The sequence below is a fragment of the Pelecanus crispus genome, chromosome 2 (assembly GCF_030463565.1).
Source record: "Pelecanus crispus isolate bPelCri1 chromosome 2, bPelCri1.pri, whole genome shotgun sequence".
NCBI lineage: Eukaryota > Metazoa > Chordata > Aves > Pelecaniformes > Pelecanidae > Pelecanus > Pelecanus crispus.
Window position 1 is genome coordinate 108,242,085 of NC_134644.1, and position 23,242 is coordinate 108,265,326.

General features: G+C 42.2%; 2 protein-coding genes and 1 long non-coding RNA gene across 3 annotated transcripts; 2 read left to right on the plus strand and 1 right to left on the minus strand.

Moving 5' to 3' along the window:
* The first annotated feature begins 2,563 nt into the window (after positions 1 to 2,563).
* LOC142597280 (uncharacterized) lies at positions 2,564 to 11,063 on the plus strand. The gene is made up of 3 exons (XR_012832051.1): positions 2,564 to 4,988; positions 5,729 to 5,767; positions 10,905 to 11,063. It is a non-coding gene; the product is annotated as an uncharacterized LOC142597280 (long non-coding RNA).
* On the minus strand, positions 5,173 to 11,552 carry ACOT13 (acyl-CoA thioesterase 13). The gene is made up of 3 exons (XM_075728284.1): positions 11,446 to 11,552; positions 7,977 to 8,161; positions 5,173 to 5,742 (listed from the first exon to the last, which is right to left on the minus strand). The coding sequence occupies exons 1-3, from the start codon at positions 11,524 to 11,526 to the stop codon at positions 5,586 to 5,588; spliced, it is 423 nt and encodes a 140-aa protein (XP_075584399.1). The 5' UTR covers positions 11,527 to 11,552; the 3' UTR covers positions 5,173 to 5,585.
* A 2,537-nt stretch (positions 11,553 to 14,089) lies between these two features.
* Positions 14,090 to 19,109, plus strand: TDP2 (tyrosyl-DNA phosphodiesterase 2). Its single transcript, XM_009485779.2, has 5 exons — positions 14,090 to 15,331; positions 16,678 to 16,769; positions 17,221 to 17,339; positions 17,710 to 17,880; positions 18,718 to 19,109. Exons 1-5 carry the CDS (start codon positions 15,129 to 15,131, stop codon positions 18,997 to 18,999), a joined length of 867 nt encoding a protein of 288 aa, XP_009484054.2. The 5' UTR covers positions 14,090 to 15,128; the 3' UTR covers positions 19,000 to 19,109.
* The last annotated feature ends 4,133 nt before the right edge of the window (positions 19,110 to 23,242 follow it).

Genomic DNA, 23,242 nt, shown 5'->3' on the forward strand with positions numbered 1-23,242 from the left:
GTCCTTCCCTGCCCATTTCTGTTTTGCTGCCAGGAGAATACTGCATTTTCTTACACTTGTCATGTGCTGAGTGATTAGGTTACTTGCAGTTAATGAATGCCATCTCATGTTAAATCTGGATCTTGGGGGGTTGAACAGTGAGAATGGTCACTTCAGGGTTTTTGGTCCTTCGGTGTGAGATTATTCTAATGGACTGTTAGAGGCTTCTTTTAAGATTACATGAAGGTTCCTGCCACTAGCATGATAGTTGTTAAAGTCAAGAATTACTAGACTACATTTACATCTACTAAGCAGATAGACATGTAGTGTGAGTTTAGTTAATTGCTATTTTCTTTTATTAGCCTGGAAAAGCTAATTTTTTTTAGAGGTTTTTTGTTACTTTTCCATTTATTGCAGCAGCAAATTCAGAAGCTGTCTAAGCCTACAGACTCTGGAACAGCTTTCTGGAATGAAATAATGAGATAAAGGGCTTTAATAGTGTTTTACAAAAGGGGGAAGAAAAAAAAAGGTTTAGCATGGATGTTTGAGGGATGGCACTAGCCTGAGTGGTGTTTATTCTAGAATTCCTTTTGCGGAGCAAATCTGCTTTTTCATTTTAGTAATCTTTACATACAAACCACTCTTTTTCCCAAACCATAAGGTCAGTGTTATTACTTGTCCCTTAGTATCGTTAGCACACAAAAAGGACATTTCTGTGTATAGGTTTGGCCTTTGTTTGCACCTGTACTACTTGATGCCATGCTGGTGTTGTGAGAGCAAGGCCTCTGCTTGTAGGTGTCTCCTGTACCTGCTAGGCTGTTTCGTGTTGCTGCAGGAGCCCAGCGTGACTGGGATAAAATGTTCGGACAGAGAGGGCCTCTTGCACTAGAACTCAAGTTCCCTCGGCTCTTTCCCTGCTGTAGTGCACAGGGGCTGGGTACTTTGTATTAGTCTGGTGTTTAAATCTTCCTTATCGTGGTGGAGTACAGATGAACTCTCTGCTGTCAGGAATATTGAGAAGGAAACCGCAGTTCCATCTGCAGTAGTCAGTACAGCTTTCCAATGTGTGCACCGCAGCTGGGAGTTCACAAGGCTGACTCTGGAGGGGTGCATCAGCTCCACAGGTTCACTGAAGCAAGCTAAGTGGTAAGTGTAACTTCTCTTTTGCGTGGCTGACTGAAATGCTTTTCAGGGCTGAAGATACCTACAACCTAGTTCTGCTTGGAAGGGATTTACGTATGGAAAGGTCCCTTAATTTGAGCACAATTCCTGTATGCTAAAGCACCCACTCTACAAGCTGCTTTTTTGGACTCTTGAAATCTATTCAAGCAGCTACTACTTTTAAGCAAAAGAAATCAAAGATCCAGACTCTTACTACAGTGGTACAGCCCCAGGTACTGTTTCAGTGAACAAAAGTTGTTTGGTTTTTTTGTGGAGCTAACCAATGTGTCTTGTTTGATCAGAGCTTGCAGGTCATTTGCTCTGGTTTAGGCAAGAACTGTACATGCTGCAGTGTCCCACCACTGTGGCAGCTTGGGACCAGGGATCTGGTAACAGCAGTCATTCCGTGAATGCATTACAGAATCACAGAGGTAGTAACTGTCATAGTGGTGGCCCTGAACTCTTAAGTAGCAAAATGGGAATCAAAGTGCTTTTTTCTTCATTCCCATGCACAGTGAGGTAAGGGAGAGGTTTGGGGGTTTCTTTCTACTGGCTAAATGCAGATATCTGCAGATAGAGAATTCTAAAATGGTCAGTGATAAAATGCAGTTAGAAATTCTTCCGTATGCCCTGGCAGGGGCTTGGAGGCAGTCACTGAAGCTGAACAGAATTGAACTGCTGTGCAGAACAGTTACTTAACAGCCTAATTCTTCCAGCCCCCCATCCCTTTAGGTGGTCATGCTTGCCAATTTGAGAATTGTAAACCAACTAGCTCGTAATAAATTGGCAGAGTAACCTAGGTGAAGCAGCTCAGCCATGAGACCCCTGTGACAGGTGGCTCACCCTGGAAGATGTTATAACAAGAAGTCCTGATAGTTTAATGCCTGTTTCAGCAGCGATGTCCTTCCTTACCCTCTCCTCTCCCCACCTTATCACTGACAAGTTGCTTCTTCCCAAGAGTTGGAATCCTTAATGTCAAAATCCCTCCTCACAGCACCTTAATCTGAGATCGGTATTTGCCCCACTTGGTATCTGAACTCTTGGTTTTAAACGCCAGTGGGATTCTGTTTCAATTCCTCGTTTTCTCAAGGGATCTGTAATGCACAGTTCTACCATGGTGCGAATACCTGGCTGTCAGTCTGAATTCGTTTGTGCAATCGTAGCTATGTGAAACCAGCATGAAAAAACCACGGCTGGCTGGCGGATACATTGCATGAAGTGGGAAGCTGCGGTTACTTTCCCTGATAGGGACAAACTGTTCCACAAAACGGGTTGCATACTGCTATGTGAAAAGTGTGGCCCTCCATAAGGACAGACCTCTAGACATCAAGGAGGATGGTGTTTTAAAAAAAAAAAAAAGTTTTAAAATGTTTAAAAAAAAAAAGACCGGGGGGAAAACCCATCGCAATATGGGAAGGACAGCCTCATTTGCAGCTGTAAGATTTGGAAGTTACAGCTGTCTGTCAGTTACTGGATATGTCATTTGCTATACTGATAAGACTCAGATGGTGATCTCATCAAGTCACTTTACTTGCTTGCTTCTAAAAGAACTATGCCTAAATCTGCAGTGATGGAACCAGGTCATCCCCACAGGAGATTTCTTTGTTCTGATGCCAGGTGGAACCATGTGCCATTTGTCCTTATTACGGTCACTGCTTTCCACTACTTTGAGACTCAGGTACAGATTTTTCAACATGTAGGTTGGAGTGAATCAGTAGAGAACACTTCCAAATATTAAGTCTGATGTTTGACAGTTTACTCCCAAAGCTAAGCAAGCTCAATGATGACAATTCCTTCCAAGATCATCTCCAAGCCTATGTTGTGAAATAAATTATGAGGCTAGTGTGCTGCTGCTGCTAACAGGGAGGGATAACAGACAAGGTTGTCTTAAAATAATCAGTTTAATGAACCACTTCTAAAATAACTGGCCTGCATATTAATGATGCTCCTCTTATTAATTAGGTAGTGCTAAAATACTGTGTTGAATAGTCTGTTATAAGGGAGAAGAGAATTCACTTAATGCTTCAGAAAGGGTTTTGATTGGGTTTTTTCCCCTGTTTCCCTCTCAGCCCACAACATTCCTTGCCAGGCTCTAATGGGAACAGGAAGATCCTGTTTCCTTGTTGAGGTTTGCCACTCTTAATTTGCCTGGACACTTTTCAATTGCAATTATGTAGATATGATGAATGCTAAGTGATAGAATGAGACCACTTAACTATGGTAGGTTCCTGAGGCAGCCAGTTTTGATTGAGGGAAGCCATGTTAAGTTGCAGTGGGACAGTTACACAAGGACAGAGTTGCACCAGTACACAGAGCTGAGAGCGTTATGAATCTTTTGGCACATATTGAATCTGGCTCCTCTTTCATTCTCACCCTCTGCCTTTTATTTCAGATAATAGTCAAAATCACTCTTGTGTTTCAGTGAGGGGGGTGGGTTTAATCCTCACTTCTGTTTCCTTGCACTCTACTACATGGGTAACCAATGGAAGAAAACTGCTAAACTTAAGAATGAGAAAAAAAGATGATTGGAGATGCCAGAACATAGGAAGACAACCAGCACAGCAATTGCTAAACCCACTAGGTGTGTCCACATGCTATGATGGATCTTCTCTGTCTGTTCACCTAGTAATTGTAGAGGAGCTGGAGACGCTTAAGACTCAAAATAGAGCTTGAGGCAGAGGAAGCTGTAAAGTGAGAAACAATTTAATACAGTGAAGCATGTAGTTCTGCTGAGCAAAGATTTAAAACAAAAAACCTTCTCGCTCCTGTAGTAAGCATCTTCACAGAACTGCTTTAGCAAAGCATTGTGTTTCTACAAATGGGATTCAGGGATGATTCTGAGCATGAGTGCAAGTACTGGGGAAAAAATAATTACGAATGTACTGCTGAAGAGAGGATGCTACTATTAAAAGTTCAACTAGACACAGGCATGTAAGCCACGTGTGCTTCTCAGACAGCCCCAGAGAAAAAGCTTTTGTTGAGAATGTATATACCATGAACAACTGTTCTAAACTTGCAGCAAAAATACATGCTGATAGCCTGAGCCTACTGTAGGTATTTTTTTAGAGAACTTCCATTGAAGGGTAAGTTACCAGCTATATCACTTGTTTGAAAGTCATTTTGGAAATATTGCTGATACATTAGTAAACTTGTTCAACTTCATATTGAAAATCAGTCTGCATGAACAGGTCACAACTCATTGGAAATTACTTCTTCAGATTTAAGAATGCACAAAGAAAGCCCAAACTGCACAAATTTAATCACCAAATTCAAATCACTGAAGATAATGAGTCAACTTCCATGACAAAAAGTTATGCATACCCTTTACTACTGTGGATTAACTTTTTCAAATATTCCACTGGAGAAGAAAAACTAAGGCCATGGTTTATATAAGCTTGTACTGCATATGTAGCATCGCTGTTTTTGTTACAGCGTGATAGCCTTCCCAAGGATAATTTCTCATCAGTTTGAAGAAAGCAGTTAAACCTATCCACAACAGTGCATGAGGAGAGAAGTCTTCAGCTGATGAACAGCAGCTTAACTCTACCCCATTCAACCCAGGTCAGATAATCTACACCTTAGCCTGATGAAAGGCTCACCAAATTTGTTTTGATACATCTCTAACTCTCAGCTGATGATTTTTAAACAAATACAGCCAGAACTTCAGGTAGGTAGCGGTAAAAAGCCCTGATGATGCATTTTCACATTCAGGAAACACAGGGAGATGATGATATCTCAGGTGAATTGGTGTACAAGAGTTCCACCACGCCCTCTCTCAACCACTCCATGCTGGCAAGCTTTTACTCAGTGCAAAGAGATTACAAAACTACTAAACAATCTTTAAAAAGGTACTTTCAGAAAGCTTTATTGAATACTTCTGCATTTGTTACAGCATCAGTAAATTACATTTTGTATTAGCCTGCTTTACACTTTCAAACCAGTTTCATGCTACGTTATAGGAACTCTGTACTACCATCTTACAGAACAAGTAGTTTAGTTTGTAAGCATATATAGTGTGACTTAAATATAGTGTGACTATAATATATATATAATGTGACTGTGACAGGCCTGAAGACAGGGTTGCTTTGTCAGATGATGACACTACAGGCAAAGAAAACGGAGATCTCTTAAAACGCTGTCATGCTGGTAAACCATATGGCTAGTTCAAGGGCTCTTTCCTTCTGCTATCTTGACCAAAAAAAGCCAGCTGCATCCCCATGCTATCACACTCTGTTGTTCATCCCAAAATAGGCGCTAATTTTAGGCTTGTAGCAATTCTGGTGGTCATTAAGAAATTTGTTCGTTATATTATGGGAGTGAGACTAATTCACTTTTATATAGACTATCACAACTCTGTGCAGATGATGTCATTGCATAAATGAGAAAATAATTCTATATGGGATTCTTAAGCCCAACATTATTATTTTTTAAATTACTCTCTTATATTAATTTCCTAGATACTTTGTATGTCTACCTTGTGCAATTAACTTTCCTGTTGCCTTATTTGTTAAATCCACGCTGGCAAATGCAATATTTCTTCCTTGCTTCAAAATCTGAGCTGTAATCAGTATCTCTTCTCCAATCTTAGCAGCAGAAGTATATCTTCAATGAAGAACAAAATGAACAGGTAAGAGGCTGTACAGAGCACAAATCCAAGAATATTCTGGCATTTTAGATTATCATGAAGGGAATTAGCAAAAGTGAGTAATAAAGACACATCTCTCTCTAATGGCCTGCTTCCAAATCCCCATTTCTTAAAAGTCCTTGAGGTCCAATTAGTACTGCAGTGGTAATTCAGTATAAGAGTTCTCTGAGAAAATGGAGGAGGCAAAGAAACCCATTGGCTTGGTTCTGAGCAACCAAGTTCTGTTCCATTTTGGAACAGAAACAATTGGGTATCAAAGATCTCAGTTAGAAGTTCAGCTCCAAGTCCTATTCGAGCCACCCCTGGCTCCCTACAGCCTTTCTAAACCAGTCTGGCTGGTTCAACTGCAAAATGTCTCTGCTACAAAGGCTCCAGAAGGTCATTTCTGTATGGAACCTAAGCGTGGGTTAACTGCTTCCCACAGCCTGGTCAGAGAAAAGTCATGGAAATCTGGGAGGCCTTCAAACTTCCCAGGTTTAACACCATTTCCATTCATTAGATAACTCTTTGGTTTTATTTACGTGAGTAGGAGGGTGTGCTTTTAACACTCACTCTGCAGGGAATAGGAAGAAATTCCCTCACAAAACGCCTGGAGACAATTAGTTAGGAGGAACATGATCCAACCATGATCTGAGGTAAGGGAACAATATTCAAATGTTAGAGGACAATGTATAACTACTGGATATAAATCTTATTGAGATAAATTTCATCAACCAGTCCATTTTTATACATGACACCATGTCAAAAGTATGTCAGTCACGCCTAATGCTGAGGTAGCACAAGCCCCATTAGTTGCCAGGGGGCAGGATTTCAGTCTCTGTTCATTCTCAGAGGCTGCTGCTGATCCTCTTGTGATTACCAAAAAAAAAAAAAGTTTCTCTGTTTCCCTCTGTTCTTTCCATTACTGAAATAGCTTCCTCGTGACAACCCTTTAAAAAGCTCCTTTGCAAAAAGGAAAAAGTTGTATTATAGCAATATTCGATACCCAGTATCACTTGCTCAATGAAAGCAGTAGTCTGGGTTAAACAAAGCTATTAATACTGCTTCGCATACCATTTCCTAAAGGTTATGCTACTCAATCATTTTGGATCACCTCCAGAGAGATCACTTTCTTAAGATTTTAGCCCTTATGTTAATTGGGTAGGCATACTTGACAGTCTAAATAATTCAGATGTCGGCCTCTTGTTATACTACTGTAGGGAAAAAAACATTATTATAGGAGAATTTGGGGTTTTCATTTTCCAATAATTTCCTGGTCATCACAGTGGTAGTATAAAGTTTAAATAGATGCTCCAGTCCCACCCGACCAGTGGAGAAATCAGAGGGTGCTGGGGGGGAAAGGAAGGAACGTGGTAAAGATACAGATCAGTCCCCACACACTTTTAAAGCTTTTCTAAGACTGTTTTGATGAGGGGTTACTTTTCCAAGACGTTTAATGCTCTGTGTTAGTTATTCCAAGTAGGATTACTTCAGTTCCAATCAGTCATAATCTCTTCATTAAAAGTAATGAAGCAAAGCTGATAAGCTATAACAGCATGATCAAAGGTTTCAGAACAACTGGGTTTTTTTTTTAAAAGACACTGCGCTTTTAAGTTTGCATTACAGAAAGAACTATTCTCAATATAAAACTACCTTTAAATGACCTAGAGCAAAGGAATCTTCTTCCAGTGAGAAATTCTGATTCAATTTGTAATTCACCCTCCATGTGAGCATACAACAGAGCTAAACTGTTTCCTGGTTTAGTATTTTTCCTGTTTTAACATTTTATGGACTAAAAAAGGGTTTATAGAAAGCTGCTTAGCCTAGATTTTGGTGTTTGAGGACACATTCTAATATATCTCACAAGCGAAGACAGAAGTTAGGCAATTTCATAAGACTAAAATTTACCACATATCAACGTCCCTTTACATTCTATGAATGAATGGGTACCATCTCTAAAACGTGTATAACAAATAAAAGCTTATGAAAGTCCAACTCGAATTTTGCAACCAAATGGCGATAACCCCAAACACACCACCACCCCCCCCCCCCCCCCCCCCCCCTTAATTTATCAAAACAAGACTTCTGAAACCAAAGAAAACACCTTTTTAAAGTGAGTACTACAGCATGGACATGACCTACAATGGAGTCAATACCATGTTAGGGGAAGAAAAGTTCGTATGTTCTGGTAAACATGGTGGATGATACCTACGTGATGTTCATGTCCACGCTGACCCCAGGCACTGCTCTTTCTGTGTACAGCAACGCTGCTGTTGACACCACATCCACAAGTGTGGCTGTCAAACCTCCATGTAACGTGCCACCTCTGTTTGTATGCTCCTCCTCTACTTTCATTTCACAAACAATTTTTCCAGGAGTTGCAGAAAGAAGTTTCATCTGTATAACCAAAAAAAGGAATGAAACGCTTACTGACAACAGTGCCAACACCTGATACTGCCCTGAATCAAACTGAAAGTAAATCTTGTTTAATTCTGGATTCCTGAGACAAATTAAAAGATGGAAAATACAGTAATTCAACTGTCACATTAGGTATTTCCATAAATTTTGAGCAGAAGATTGTTGCCTTAGAAAAATTTGTATTTCTAGTAGAGATAAATATTTAAACTGACAGCTTAACAAAACTTCAATACTTGCTATGCTCTCAGGAACTGCTTGGGAGACAACGCTCTTCTTCAGTTTTCCTTTTGCTTTAATCTGTGACTGAAAAGCCAGATTACAGGGAACACAAAACTGCTCTGACTGTGTGTACCACAGTTGTGAAGGCGTATTTGTTAGCTCACAAAACGGAAACGAGACTGATGGTAATTCATTAATCATTATACTAGAGCAACCTCAGTAAAAATCAGTATTTTGAAATGAGCACTGGAAATGCTAATCAGATTGGCCTCCCTGAACTGCAAATTCATACTCCTGGGTAGAAGCATCCAAGGCTGTATCACACCGTATTACAGCATCATGACTTGCATATACACTTTCATTCCAGCCCATAGGTGTTAAATAGAAAATTTACAGTACCTCTATGGTATCATGCTTCCCCCTGTAACCAACACAAGCAGCTGGATTTTTGAGACCAAGGAGTTACTGCAATTCAGTATTTCAAAATCTTTTTTTTTTCAAGTTTCTTCAGTTAGTACCACTATATTCAAAATCTGAAATATATTCAAAATCCAAAAGCGGATACAGAACTGGAGTAAGTTCAGCATATATATTTACACCTACAACTAAGACTTTGAAGTACCTTTAGACTGTCACAAGTGAAATGTGGGCATAATATTTATTATAATTCCTACTAATTTTCTAATTTTTTTACAAAGGTTTTTTTTCCCACTTACATGTTCCATACCGTGTCAGCTTAAATCTTTTTAGTCTTAAAAGGAGTTAAGATTGAAACGTTTCCAGTTTCACTATTCCTTATTTATACTGCAGTGTAAGACCTCAGTTTCAGCCAATGTCCCTTTCTGATAGGCCAAGTTTATCCAAATTTTGCAGAGGAATGATACTAAGATAAATGGTGATGTAGTAGACAGTCCATCTACAAATGGAAAAAGGTGGAGTTAAGCAGAGGGGAAGTCATTGAGGCAGTGTCCAAACATGGAAAAAGCACCTTTATCAATGAAAATCCCAAGTCCTAAACCAGGCACGCTGTGCTGCACTGACTGGAGGCCCAAGTTTCTGACAGAATTTCCAATGAGGACTTTACTGACGCTTGACACGGGGAGCAGATGGCTTCCACTGCCGTCAGGGAGTGCTCCAATCCATCAGCAAGGCAAGGAAAGCATCTGCTTTCATTCGTCGTTGCTCTGATCTGGCACTCGCTGCCTGCTCTCCTTGACGAAAACAGTATTTGAACGCTTCCTGGACTTACACAGCCAGAGCTGCTGGTTTGTACTTCTCTTCTTCCAGCCCTTCTGTGCCTGCCCTCCCACGCGTCTGTCTCAGTGAGCAGTATGCTGCTTTGGCTTCCAGCCACTGCTGCGACGCACTGCTTCTCTGGAGAAGGGGCTTCAAAACCCACAGTCGATAAGCCCTACGTAGATACCGCATTGGAATTAAACCAGAAACTAAGTCTGATGGTGGAGCTGAAAAGTTTTGGACTAGAATCTGTCTCCTCCAGAACAGGAAAAATCTTGAGTCATATTTAGTTACGGCAAGAAAGGCTTCAGGTATCTCCCAGAAAAACAGCAGATACTTTAAATTTAAACAAAACCATACTTTTATTACGATTATGTTCACAGCATCGTAATTCTAAAAGGAGATTGCAGAAAAAGTAAAAAAGTATTCCAGAGCAAGGTAGGAAGCCCATCTCCCAAGGCTCACTTCCAGCCTGTCACCTTTAGGAGCTAAAATACTGCATTTGTTCTCCACTTAGTAGGATTTTAAGGTAAAGAAGAGTAAAGTTATCAGAGTAAAGAGGTGACCAAGAACTAATTGGACTCTTTATAAATAAATGGACTTCATAAACTTAAAGCTTTATACTTTTTATACACTAGGCCAGAATGTCTTGGGGAAACAAGGTAATAAGAGTTGTTTTGCAAACAGTTACTTTCTATTAAATGCATTGGATCACAGAGCTGACAATGAAAGCACCACTGGCCCCTCTACAACGCAAAACACATAAATTTTAAAATGGTTTGTTTTCTTAAGATATATTGACCACTTCTCTCCGTGTCACGGTTACACAAATAAACAGAAACCAAACGCAGAATTTTAGCATTGCAAAACTTAATGAGAACACTGAAACCGCTTCACAGGACCGCCCTACACAGGAGCTCAAGAACAAATCAGCTACGCTACTGCACGCTACACAATTTAGGAAGGCACAGTAACGTCATTTCAACTTTTTTTGATCATAACGTAGCGTTACATTAGAGCCGTACCAGTCAAACACAGTTGTTTATACTGAGCCTTGTTAGAAGCTCACAGAGCACTTAAGCGCTTGTGGTTTTGGTCTGACTTCAATGCGGGATATCAGATGTTGTAACTAGCTACTTTTTTTATTTTTAAACAGAGAAGAGTAATAATTTATATCATAATTTCACAGTCCTGAAAGTTAGCTCAGTCACGGGGACTAGGAAGGGATGAATACTAGTTACTAAATAACTCATGGAAAGCTATTCAGCACAATCCTTGTCTTCAGAGAGGTACTGGAGGGCCGCTCTCGTGTTTGAGGTGTCGAACATCCTTGTGTTTTCCACCGTGTGTTACCATCACGACCACACACGCCCCGGTTCCGAGACCTCGAATGTGGGGAAAACGGCGGCAGGCCTGCACCAGCGGGCTCCCGGAGCGCCCGCAGCCACGCCACCGCCGTCGGGGTCCAGCGAAGTCCACCGCAGGCCTCGGCCTCCTCCAGCTCCGGCGGCCCAGCCCGGGAGGCCGAGGCAGCGGCCTGCGGCGGGCCCTGCCCCGGCGGGACGGGAGGGCTCCGCCAGACCCCCGCCGAGACTCGAACAGCGAGACTACGCCTAAGGAAACGCTCCTCAGCCTGCCGCTGGGAGGGGAAAACCCGCTTTTTAAACCAGCAGCCCCGCCTCGGGCGGCCCGCCGCCTCGCCAGTCAGAGGCTGCCGGTACGGGCCAGCCGCCGGCGCGACGCCCTCCCCTCTGCCCCTCCCGGGCGCCGCGCCGCCCGCAAGCCCTCTCCCTGCGGCCCGCCCCTACCTTGCGGAGCACCCGGTCGAAGCCCTGCGACTCCACCATGTACTTCATGGCCTCCCGCAGGCTCTCCACCGTGAACCCCATGCTGCCCTGCCCGCCCCGCCGACGGGTGACCGCCCTCCCGCCCAGCGCCCCGGAACGGCAACCCCGGCGGGCGGGGCTTCTGCCCGCCTTCCGCCCGCAGGGCCCCGCCGCGGGGGAGCCATGGAGGCGGCGGGGAGGCGGCGGGAGGAGGCCGAGGTCGAGGTCGAGGCCACGGCAGAGGCCACCCGGTGCCCGGAGGAGGAGGAGGAGGAGGAAGGCGAAGACGAGGCGTTGCACCTCGCCAAGCGGAGGAGGTTGCTGTGCTCCGAGTTCGCCGCCATCACCAGCAGCGACGCGGCGGTGGCGCGCAGCTTCCTGGCCGGCAACGACTGGCACCTGCAGGTACCCCCCGGCGGCGGCGGCGGGGGGGGAGCGGGGCTGCCCCGGCGGCGGCGGCCCCTTCCCTGCCGTCTGCCTCTGTCTTTCAGAGGGCGCTGAACGCCTATTTCGAGCCGCCGCTAGAGAAGGAGGAGGAGGAGGCGGCGATGGCAGGCGGGGTGCCGCCGGCCTGCGCCGGGCCCGGGAGCTGGTAGGTGACCCCCGGGCTGGGGGGGGGGGGGAGGGGGGTGACAGGAGGAGGCGGATCGGGGGCCCCCCCCGGCTTGGCGGGGCGAGGGGAGCGGTGCCGCTGCTCTCCCCGTACCTCCCCGTCTGCAGGCAGATTCCCCGCCGCTGGAAGGTGCCGGGGCCCCCACGCCCGGGGAGAGCCATCTCCCGCGTCGTAGCGGCCCCCCGGGGGGCAGCGCTCCGCTCTCCGCCGGGCTTCGCACCTCTGCGGACACGCGGTGAGGCAGGTAGTTCCCGTTCCTCGCGTGTCTGTTTCCACACTAGCTCTCGATGTTTCCCAAGGCTGCCCCCTTCGAGGGGAATAGCCGGCTCCTCTTGAGAGGCAGGCAGACTTGCGGGCTGCGCTTTCCCTCTGTGGGTGCTTCAGCCCCCTTCCTCAGGGCTAGTAGATTGTGAGCCTTTTGGAGAAGGGGCAAGGTAATTTTCTCTTCATTGTCTTGTCTTGTGCAGCAATGCACGTGCAGACTTTACTGTACACGCACACATTTGTGTATGTGTAAACTGTGCATGTGTGTCATGTACTAGATGTATGTGTGTTTATATTCCTATAAATTAAATTGACATGTACACACACACCTTGTTAAATATACCCGTGAAAGCTAGGATCTATGATGATCTCGCAGCATACCCGTAGGGCATGCCAAGGGTATGGAACTGCTTGTGGAATTGAACTTTCACAGATTCTGGCCATTCACAGTCCTGAGGGAAGCTTTTTTCCTATAGATTTACTTACTACAAATTTGCATGTTATATAGAAGGGCCCTTATGATCTTTACAGTTATGAGTAAGCTGTATTTGGTAACAGCATACCTGGTTTTGCTTGATATGTATGAATGAAAAAATGCAGGCCTATTAAACGTTGTTCTCTAGGTAGTCCATGATGAGTCAGAATATATCTGTCCCGAATTGGCAGCACCTTTTTCTTTCCAAGCCACTGTCTGTCTTTGCACTGTGGGGTCTGTCTTGAGCTGTTGTATGCAGGATGTGTTGGGAGGGAGGACTATTTGGAGACCTCCCACTCAGGGGAAGATCACTGCAGACGACACAGACTTTAATGTTTCATCTCAAAGTTCTTCAGGTTACAGTATAAATATAAAAAGTCATCATGGAAATAGCTCAGTTGGTTAGAGCGTGGTGCTAATAACGCCAAGGTTCATGGGTTCAATCCCTGCTCACTGCAGGGGGGGTTGGGCTAGATGATCTCTCAAGGTCCCTTCCAACCCAAAGCATTCTATGATTCTATGAAATATACCACATTATTTACCTACTTAAATATCTCTTAGCTTCCTCTCCTTTGTCTACTTTTCTTTTTCTGTTCAGTTTAGATTATGTGTGCATGGTAGCAGAATCTTAGGTTGTTTGTGCAGCACCAAGTACAAAACCAGTACTAAGTTCTAGGGAATAGATTTGTTTTGGTTCCAGGCCTGATTTACATGTGAGCATTCGAATGCTGTGTTTAAAAACAAATCTCTAGTATCCCAACTTTGTCAAAACACAGTTTGTCTAGTCTTAGCTCTACTATTTAATGTATTTTGTTACCGACTTTCCCTTTACTCAAGGAATTTACAATGGATCAGTGTTGTGGTTTAACCCCAGTGGGCAGCTTAGCCACACACAGCCACTTACTCACTTCTCCCCAGGTAGATGGGGGAGAGAATCGGAACGGTAAAAGTGTGAAAATTTGTGGGTTGAGATAAAGACAGTTTAACAGGCAAAGCAAAAGCCACACACACGAGCAAAGCGAAACAAGGAATTAATTCACTAATTCCGATCAGCAGGCAGGTCTTCAGCCATCTGCAGGAAAGCAGGGCTCCATCACATGTAGCAGTTACCCGGGAAGACAAATGCCATAACCCTTAACGTTCCCCCTTCCTTCTCCTTAGAATCATAGAATTGTTTAGATTGGAAAAGACCTTTAAGATCATTGGGTCTGACCATTAACCTAACCCTACCACTAAACCAGTTAAGGGTAGAGTAATAATTAATTTCATGTTTCCTGGCTTGGTGGCTGGATTATTTTTTAATGAAAGTAAAAACTAGGAATCATTAAGGTTGGAAAGGACGTCTAAGATCATCAGTCCAACCTTTCCCCCAGCTTTTATTGCTGAACACAGTGTCATATGGGATGGGATGTCCCTTTGGTCAGTTGGGGTCAGCTGTCCCGGCTCTGTCCCGTCCCAGCCTCCTGCCCACCTCCAGCCTCCTCGCTGATGGGGCAGCAGGAGAAGCAGAGAAGGCCTTGATGCTGTGTAGGCACTGCTCAGCAGTAATGAAAACATCCCTGTGTTGTTATCAACACCGTTTCCAGCACAAATCCAAACCATAGCCCCATACTAGCTACTGTGAAGAAAATTAACTCTCCGCCAGCCAAAACGAGCACAACCATGTATTAGCAGCTAGAGTCTGGTTCTCTTTAGCCATGCAGTCCCCAAACAGTTACTAGACTGGGGCACTCGAACTTTGACAGTGTTGTTTAGCCGTTATCAAATCAACAGGGTAGATGGGGCCTGTGTTTCTGAGGTGGGGCTTGGGGTGAATATTCCCAAAGAAAAGGACTATCAGTTTGTCACAGAGCGAGTTTGCACATGTACCTCCCCAGGGCGGTTGGCAATTGGAAGAATCTCAGCTGCACTACAAAGGTGGGCACATAAAAGTGAGTCCTGGCTGCAGTTCTTTGTTTCTAATACGCTGGAAAGTGTTTGAAAAACTAATATACACAGCCTGCCTCTAGTATGGGGAAAGAGTTGAACTATGCAAGTGCTTTGCATTACGTTGGGCACCATCTGATTAACTTAAATCAGAATGGTAAATGTTATCTTGCGTCTATAAAGGAGGAGGAAAAACCACTTCACCTGTGTACTAAGGCTCTGTATGACTGAGGTCTGTATGTTTTAGTTACTGCACTTTTAAATTACGTTGAGATCAATACATGTTAACTTATTTGTTGGGAAGGTTTTAGATGGCCACCTGCAAGTTGTGATGGGTCTAAAACATTTTCCTTTAGAAGATAAGGGAATTGGAGGAAGAATAGTATTATGCACATTGACAAACAAGTAAACTCTCTCTTTAGTATTGACCTCACAGCAGATGCAACTACTAGTAATGCTGGTGTCAATAGTGCAGACTCAAGGCAGCAGGAAGATGACAGCAGCTTCTCACTGATAACCTGGAACATTGATGGGCTGGATCTAGGAAATCTAAAAGAACGAGCTAGAGGAATCTGTTCTTACCTGGCATTGTAAGTATAGCTTCATCTTTGTATTGTCATGTACCCAGCTTTAAAGGAAAATGCAAGCTTCTTGTTTTAGGTATTTACAAATCTTCATGCCCAAATTATCTTAATGTTAGATGGAACAATACAGTCACTTTATAAATCCTAAATAGCTGAATAAAAGTTGATATACTGGTTGGAAGAAGTGTGAACCTGTGCAGCAGCCCAAAAGTTAAATATTTTGTGATGGCTACTTTAAAAAGATTTTTTATAATGAACAATATTGTTCAAGTTGCAGTCATACATCAAGAGCATACTTCATACTTCCATCCTGTACATGAGAGAAGGATAAAACTGCAAGAAACTTTTTTGTCTTATTCCAGTAGTGTGAATAACTTCACACTAGAGCACACTGTTTGAAACAACAAAAAAGATTTTTTTAGTAAAATGTGAAAAGTGGCTCTCTTGCCATTACTGTTACTTGTCTATCAAAAAAGAAAATGTGCAAGGTAAGGTAAAAGCAATAGAATCTGTGATTACCTTTTGTGGTTCCACCAGTGGAAGCCTCCCATGAATATATTTATGAACAATTTAGCAATTAAATATATTGATTTATCTTAACGCAGTAACAGTGTAAATGAAATTATTTAAACAAGTGATAATTTAAGTTCCTGTTAAAACAGCAGAAACCCCTTAACTAATTCAATTTTCACTTGATTTTGTTAATCTGGGGTGACAATATTCTTCTGTAAATAAGGCCTTAGTTTTGTCTTTCACCTGCTTAAAGCAGGGCTATTCAGCAGTGTAGCAAAAATAGGACAGCTGTAAAATCATGTCTAAATCAGCATTTTCAGGACTGCTGCCCCACATGAACTGTTACTGATTGCACAGCTCTAAGAAATAAAAGAGCTTGGTGTTGATGAGACTGGAGAAAATGAATGGCAGGTTACCTGAGGGGATCTGTTGTAAGTGAATGAGGCAGCGGTTGGAATCTCCTGGAGAACTTAGATGTTGCAGAACATGTTCCAAAGCTGCTTTGCAGCTGCTTAAGTTGAATTCCTCATGTATGTAGTATATGAAACCTGCACAAATGTTTGCAAGATCAAGGTATAAGGAAGTCATGCATTTTATTACCATGTCAGTTCCATGTCCATAATAATCATTTCCTCCCTTTTAACAATGGTGATGTGTCTACATGCTACTAAATATGATGGAGAGAGGTTTTTCCTTTTTTTAAAAAACAGATTCTTACAGTGTCTAGGAAGATGAGGACAAGGTGCACCTGAAATCCCTGACCCTGTTCCATTTGGCCTCAGAGTATAACAGTACTACCTTTCAGTAGTTAATTTAAAACCTTGTCTTGCCGATTTCAGATACAGTCCAGATGTTGTGTTTTTACAAGAGGTCATCCCACCACATCTCTGTCTTCTAAAGATGAGAGCAGGGAGTTATACTATTATTCCAGGTAAGAAATAACTCTCAGTTTTTGAAGACAGAAACCGGAAAAAGTAAGTTCGGTTTTATTCTGTCTCCCTTGCCAAAATCTCTGACCATTTGTAGGAATGAAAAGAGTAAAGTGAAGAAGGAAGCACTTAAATTAATTTCTGTGTTTTGATATCAGGATATAGTTTGATGCAAATTATGCATGTGAAAAGCTTGCTTGCCTGGAAGTTTCCTTTGTATTTTTTCTGCATTTTAAAAGACTGATAGCAAGAGTAGCCAAAAAAGTGCCCTAGATAAGTAATTTCTTAAATATTTGCATTAAAAAAAGAATCTGAAAAATTCACACCGCTATTATGAAACTTTTAAGTAATGACTTTGCACATCTTACAAATAAACGATCATGGTGAAAAGGTCTCTTTCAGAACCTTAACTTTATGGCACAGCAGACCATTTCTTTCCCTGTTCCTCTTTAGGTAACATAGATGGCTATTTCACTGCAATAATGTTGAAGAAATCAAGAGTGAAGCTACTGAAACATGAGATAATACCTTTTCCCACAACCTCCATGATGAGGAACCTTTTGGTTGTGCATGTGAGTGAGTCAGTATGTACTCAACAGCTGTATTTCTGCCTTCAAAGCAAAAAGGAAAGGCTGGACTAGCTTCACTCTATGACAGTCTCAAACAGCAGAAAAACTTCTTCTCCAAACATACAAATGCAGTTGCATTTGAGGCTAACAAACTTAAATCTTTTATGTAAGTTACTGGTTGTACCTTGTTTTCAAGTCTCATAACCTCTGAAAACAAAAGCCTGTTATCCTTCTGTAAGCCACTTCTCTTCAATGTAAAACTAATACTAACCAGAGCTCTGTCATTCAGTAGTTTACTTTGTGATTAGATTTTTGTCTTTCAACTTCTTATCATGGTGTGGATACTAGCATTGCCTCTTTGTTTCACACACAGGTGAGCATATCTGGTAATGAACTTTGCCTTATGACCTCTCATCTGGAGAGCACTAGAAATCACTCTAAGGAGCGTATAAAGCAACTGCAAATAGTGTTAAACAAAATGCAGAAGGAGTCTGAGTCCACCACTGTTATATTTGGAGGGGATACAAACCTCAGAGACAGTGAGGTAAATAGAAATAAGCAACCTCATTTTTTTGAGAAGGTAGTCTGACAGAATCGTCTCAGGCTTTTCTGTTGTCTTTATGAGAAATGAACTGCTTAGGCAGCACAGAGATATGCAACATTTATTCTTAAAAAGTGGAAGCATGACTAAGTAGAAGCTGCGGCATTGCTATGCTGAGGCATTGTTTATAGCTGAGATGATAAATATAAAGAGCTCCCCCCCCAATAACTAAATGCTTTATTGGCAATATTTATATCTGAGAAAATGCAGGGATAGTCGATGAAGTTTTGACTTCAAAAGCATTTTCTCACTTTGAGAACCTGATCTTTACTTGCTCAACTCTGATTCTCAGAGAGTTAATGCTTGTAGAATCAATGAAAGAAGGGGGTGCTCTGGAGAAATAGATCTTGGGAGTTTAAAATTAATCCCCCATCATTGAGACATTCAAAATTAGAAGTTGTTTTTGGCTGCTGATATTAAAAGTCAAATTTGCGCGTTATTACTAAAAGGTCGTTTCATCTTTCCCTATCCTGAAATTCCATTGCAGTGAACTGGAATGACATTGTTTCAGAGGACACAGTGTTGACTCCCATACCTCAGAATTTCAGAGCTGAATGTTTATTTTGTAACATGTTTTGGATTTAGAAAGTACTACAGGAATTGGTCATGCTTTAGGGTATCCTGAGAAATACCACAATTTAGAAATATCTCCAATATCTTTGTTTTTAACAACTCATGTTTTGCAGAAAAAAAGTGATATTGTGACAACTCAGTTCTTCTTTTGAGGGTAAAATTTGTGAATTCAGTGTCTTGTGGATTTTCCCTCCCTTCTACTTCCAGGTTACTAAACTAGGTAACTTACCGAACAACATTACGGATATCTGGGAGTTTTTGGGTAAACCTCAACACTGCCGCTATACTTGGGACACCTACTCCAATACCAACCTGGATATGGAGTACAAGTGCAAGATGAGGTTTGACCGCATTTACTTTCGGCCTGCAGCAGACGGGGGACATATTATTCCACGAAGTATGGACTTAATCGGATTGGAAAAACTAGACTGTGGCAGATTCCCTAGTGATCACTGGGGCATTCTGTGTAACTTTGATGTGATATTGTAAAAAAGAAAAAAGGCTTGCATTGTTAGTTTTTAGGTGATCTGTTCTTGTTTTTACAAAATTTTACCGTCTCAGTTTAAGCAGGATGTATTTAAATTTTCAACCCTCACGCATTCTCTGCTCTTGACTTACGCTGGAATGGCTTCATTTCAAGCCAGGGTTCCCTTTTCCTGATTGTATGCATCTGTTCTTGAATCATGTTTTTTAAATATTTATTTTTAACAATGTACGCAAATACAAAACCAAATTCTACTTTTAAAATGGGAGGAAAAACCTGTAAATACAATTCATAAGCATACTTGGTGGTTTAAAAGACACTTTTATTTTGGCGTGTTTTATAATCTCATAATAAATGCTTTTTTATTTTAAGAATACTTTTATTATGCCTGCTTTGTTTCTTTTGTAACCATTTCTGTCATCCTTTACAACTCTGTCTTTTGTAGGGTGTTTTGTATTAGCATCTGAAGCTTGTGTTGTATGTATGTACGCCTTCAGGCAAGACAATAAAGGAGTTGAGGAAAGAATGACTAGATTTTCACAGAATAAGGGTTTCTTAAGTAAGTAAGAATTAAACTAATACTGAACAGATTTAAGAACGATATGCCTTCTATTCGACAAGAAAAGGATATAGGCATATGCATGGAAATTGTTCACTTGGGGTGGCGTATACCTTACTTTGTTTTTATTAACCTAGATATGAGTTGCAGATTAAAACGTGTTATCTTTCCAGTGAGCTTCTAGAAACTGCTCTTAAACTGCTGTGCAAAGCCTGAACAGCTCAAGGTCTCACTGACTTTGCAAAAGATCAAACAGGCTTTCTTACTCAAAGAACTGTGTAATAAATCTCATACAAGCTGTTGTTTTATAGATATGCAGAGTACTAAGCTGATTTAAAATGGAAAGTCTCCTAACATTCTGATGTGAAGGTCAGTGCGCAGGCATGGAGAGGAAGCACAGATAACCCATGTCAGTGACGCAAAGTGCACGCAGAGGCTGACAGGCTAAATTCCTTTATTTCTTTTTGTTGTTGTTTGTCTTTGGTCTTAAGCCCAAAGCCTACAAACAACTTGTGTTTTGCTGGACTTCTGTGGTGGGTTGGCCCTGGCTGGTAGCCAAGCTCCCACCTGGCTGCTCTCTCACTGCTTCCCTAGTGAAATGGGAGGAGGAAATACGAAGATCAGAAATGAGAAAGCTCATGGGTCGAGATAAAGGCAGGGAGATCACTTACCAATTACCCGCCAGGGCAAAACAGACTTGATTTGGAGAAATTAATTTATGGCCAGTTAATATAGATATTTAATTACTGATTCGGGTATTGGGAAGCAAGAAGGTGAACATTAGCATACACCTTTTCTCTCCCCTTTCCCTGGCTCAGTGTCACTCCAGGCTCCGCTCCTCCCCCTTGTTATCGCCACAGGTCGCACTCTGTCCCTTCAGCCAGGTAAGGAGCGGAGTGGGAGGGGGTTATGGCTGGTGGGCACGCAGGCACACCTCTTGGCCATGCCCTCCCTCTCCCGCTTCTCTGCTCCAGGGTGGGTCTTCCACGGGCTCAGGCAGTACGTTTCTCAACTGCTGTTTCTCAACTCTTCTTTTTTCCCCTCCTCATCTGCCTGCCCGGCATTTTCTGCCCTTTCTTACACGCTTTCCTGGAGGTGCTGCCATCTTGGCTGCAGGGCTCAGCTGTGCCCTGTGGTGGGGCCGCTGGAGCTGGCACAGGGCAGCCCTGGCTGCTCCTCACAGAGGCCGCCCCGCAGCCCCTGCTGCTGGTGCCTGGGCACCTGCGCCCACTGCAACTTTAAAAAAAAAAAAACCATCTTGTTACACAGGCAAACAGTGGTGGCAACTCCCTGCAGCCCTTCCCGCCCGGCAAGGAAAACTCCATGGACTCCATTATCGCTTCGCTCAACATGTCTGCCTGCACGTTCCAACCAGCCAAGCGCAGGGGAAGATGTCCAAACGTTGCCCTTCCCGCCTCTGTCTTGCACCGTGAAAACACAGCGAGTGGGGCTGGGCACGATACCAGGCAGCAGAAGACAAATTTGTGGATCCCTACCCTGAAATAGTCAGGATCCTCAAACAGCTCCTCCTCGTCCCAGGAATGCGGAGGCCTGAGGTAGATGCGGTTTTCCGCTGATTCAACAGGAGGCCTAGGTGACCTTACTAAACAAGCAAATAAACCCCAGGAGGTTAACTCATCTCCGCAGAAATCAGCTGCAGAAATCTCCAGCTCTGCTTTCGCTTCTTTAAACATCAAACCCCAAATTCTTTTTACTAAAGGTAAAAGCAGCCGGCCTGTTTTGGGAAAGACATCCAAATCCTTGTGTCCTGATCACACTCGCCATATCTTATTATTTTGTAATTACTCAGCTTCAAAAACAAGGAGGGGGAGGTCACTGATACCTTTTTAAACTCATGTCGGGCCTGTGATCTCCCCTTTCTATTCCCAAATAAATAGTTCTATAAAAAAGTGGAAAATATCTACAACTGCCAGGATTTTCCTTCTGGGTTTAAAACGGGGCTGGTGAGGTCACACCTTCTGGCTTGCTGAATGCCCTCTTCTTCCTCACCAAAAGCCTTCGAAGAAATGTCATGGGGTTTTGTTTTCACCACTTACACCTCCTCCCCCTCCATGGTAGTTACAGCCAAAAGATTTATGGGGAACGTGAAGGCAGGGGATAGCAGTTTAACTTTCCTAAAGATGTTGGAGAAGGGGAAAGCACAATAAATTCATGCTTCGTCACAAGAAACACCAGTTCATGTGGCCTTCTGTATTATGGCTGCTTTTGTTATGTGGCTGCACCTCCTGGGCTATTTTGGGAGATACGAAAAAGGCTGATTGCTGCTGTTCTACAATAGGTTTTTAATTTGGGGAAGAAAGAACAGGAAAAAAAGGATTCAGAGCAGTGTGAGACTTAGCTCGATGTCTGAACTCCAGACCCATCTCTAGCATTGACTAACTGATCCCTTCTCTGATCAGCAGTCGTTCTTAACCTTTGAAATAGAGAGTGAGTGGGGACATAATATTTTTATTAGGAACAAGCAAAGACATAACACTTGGTCAGGGCCAGTTCATTTTTCTAATTATAAAAGATAGGCAAGAGGAAGGCTATATTCAGTGCAATTAGTGGTTAGTCATTCTTTCAGAATGAGGAAATTATGCCTACAGCCTTTAAAACTCTTCTTGAACTACAGAAAAAGTGATAATATTTAAATTTAAGAAGACATAAATGCTAAATGTTTTACTGACTATTGGATGTGAAGCAATACATCTTCAGTTAAATATACTTTAAACCACGTAATAAGCATCCAGATTGCTGACAATCAAGAGCAGTCAGAGCCCTTAAATTAATTTGCCTCTTAATTTAATCAGTGATATAAAAGGTAAAATATCTGCTGAATACAGCAACTAAAACTTAAAGGGATAGAAACAACAAAGTTAAACCAAGCAAAAGGTTTCTTGGCCTACAACTTGTAATTTTATTTGGTTTCCTGATTCTGTGACGTAATATTATGGCATCTATACATCCCAAAAGACTTATACAAACGTGAATGTGAGAAAATGCAATGATTCTCTCCTATTAATAATCAACAGCAACAATGGACCTTGTGGAAATCAGGTACTGTTGGAGGCATTATTTTATTAATACTTCGATTCAGGTATCAAGAGAAGCACGCTCTTCTGAGGATCCAGGCAGTCTTAAACATTTCTACATCAAAAGAGCTTGAACTTACTAAAAGAGAAGAGATACATATAGAGAACAAAATAATGAAATGTTAAACATCTAGGGAGGTAAATAATAAATAGATGGATTGAAAAGAAATGGAAAAAAATAGTAGCTGGCAAAACCACAGTAACAGCAGAAAGCTACGTTACCGTGATTGAAAGTATATATCTAAAGAATACGGATGCTCTTGACTGTAGAGAGTAATCTGAAATTATAACTAATAAAATTTTTTTTACAAAGAGGAAGCACATGGAAGATTAAACCTATAAACATCACACATTATATACAGGTTTGGAAGTCAATTTGATACAAGAACAGAGAAGACATTATCCAAAATTACTAGATCAAAATACAAATATGATAACCTGTATTATGGCAACACCTGCAGAGCCTATTGTTATGGTTGCTTTACAAAATAAAAGATGAGAATAATTACACAGAAACAGATGGGCTATGTTTTCATGAGCAAATGGCATGATTTTCAGTTGCATCAGCTCAGCGTGGTTGAAAAACTCCACAAA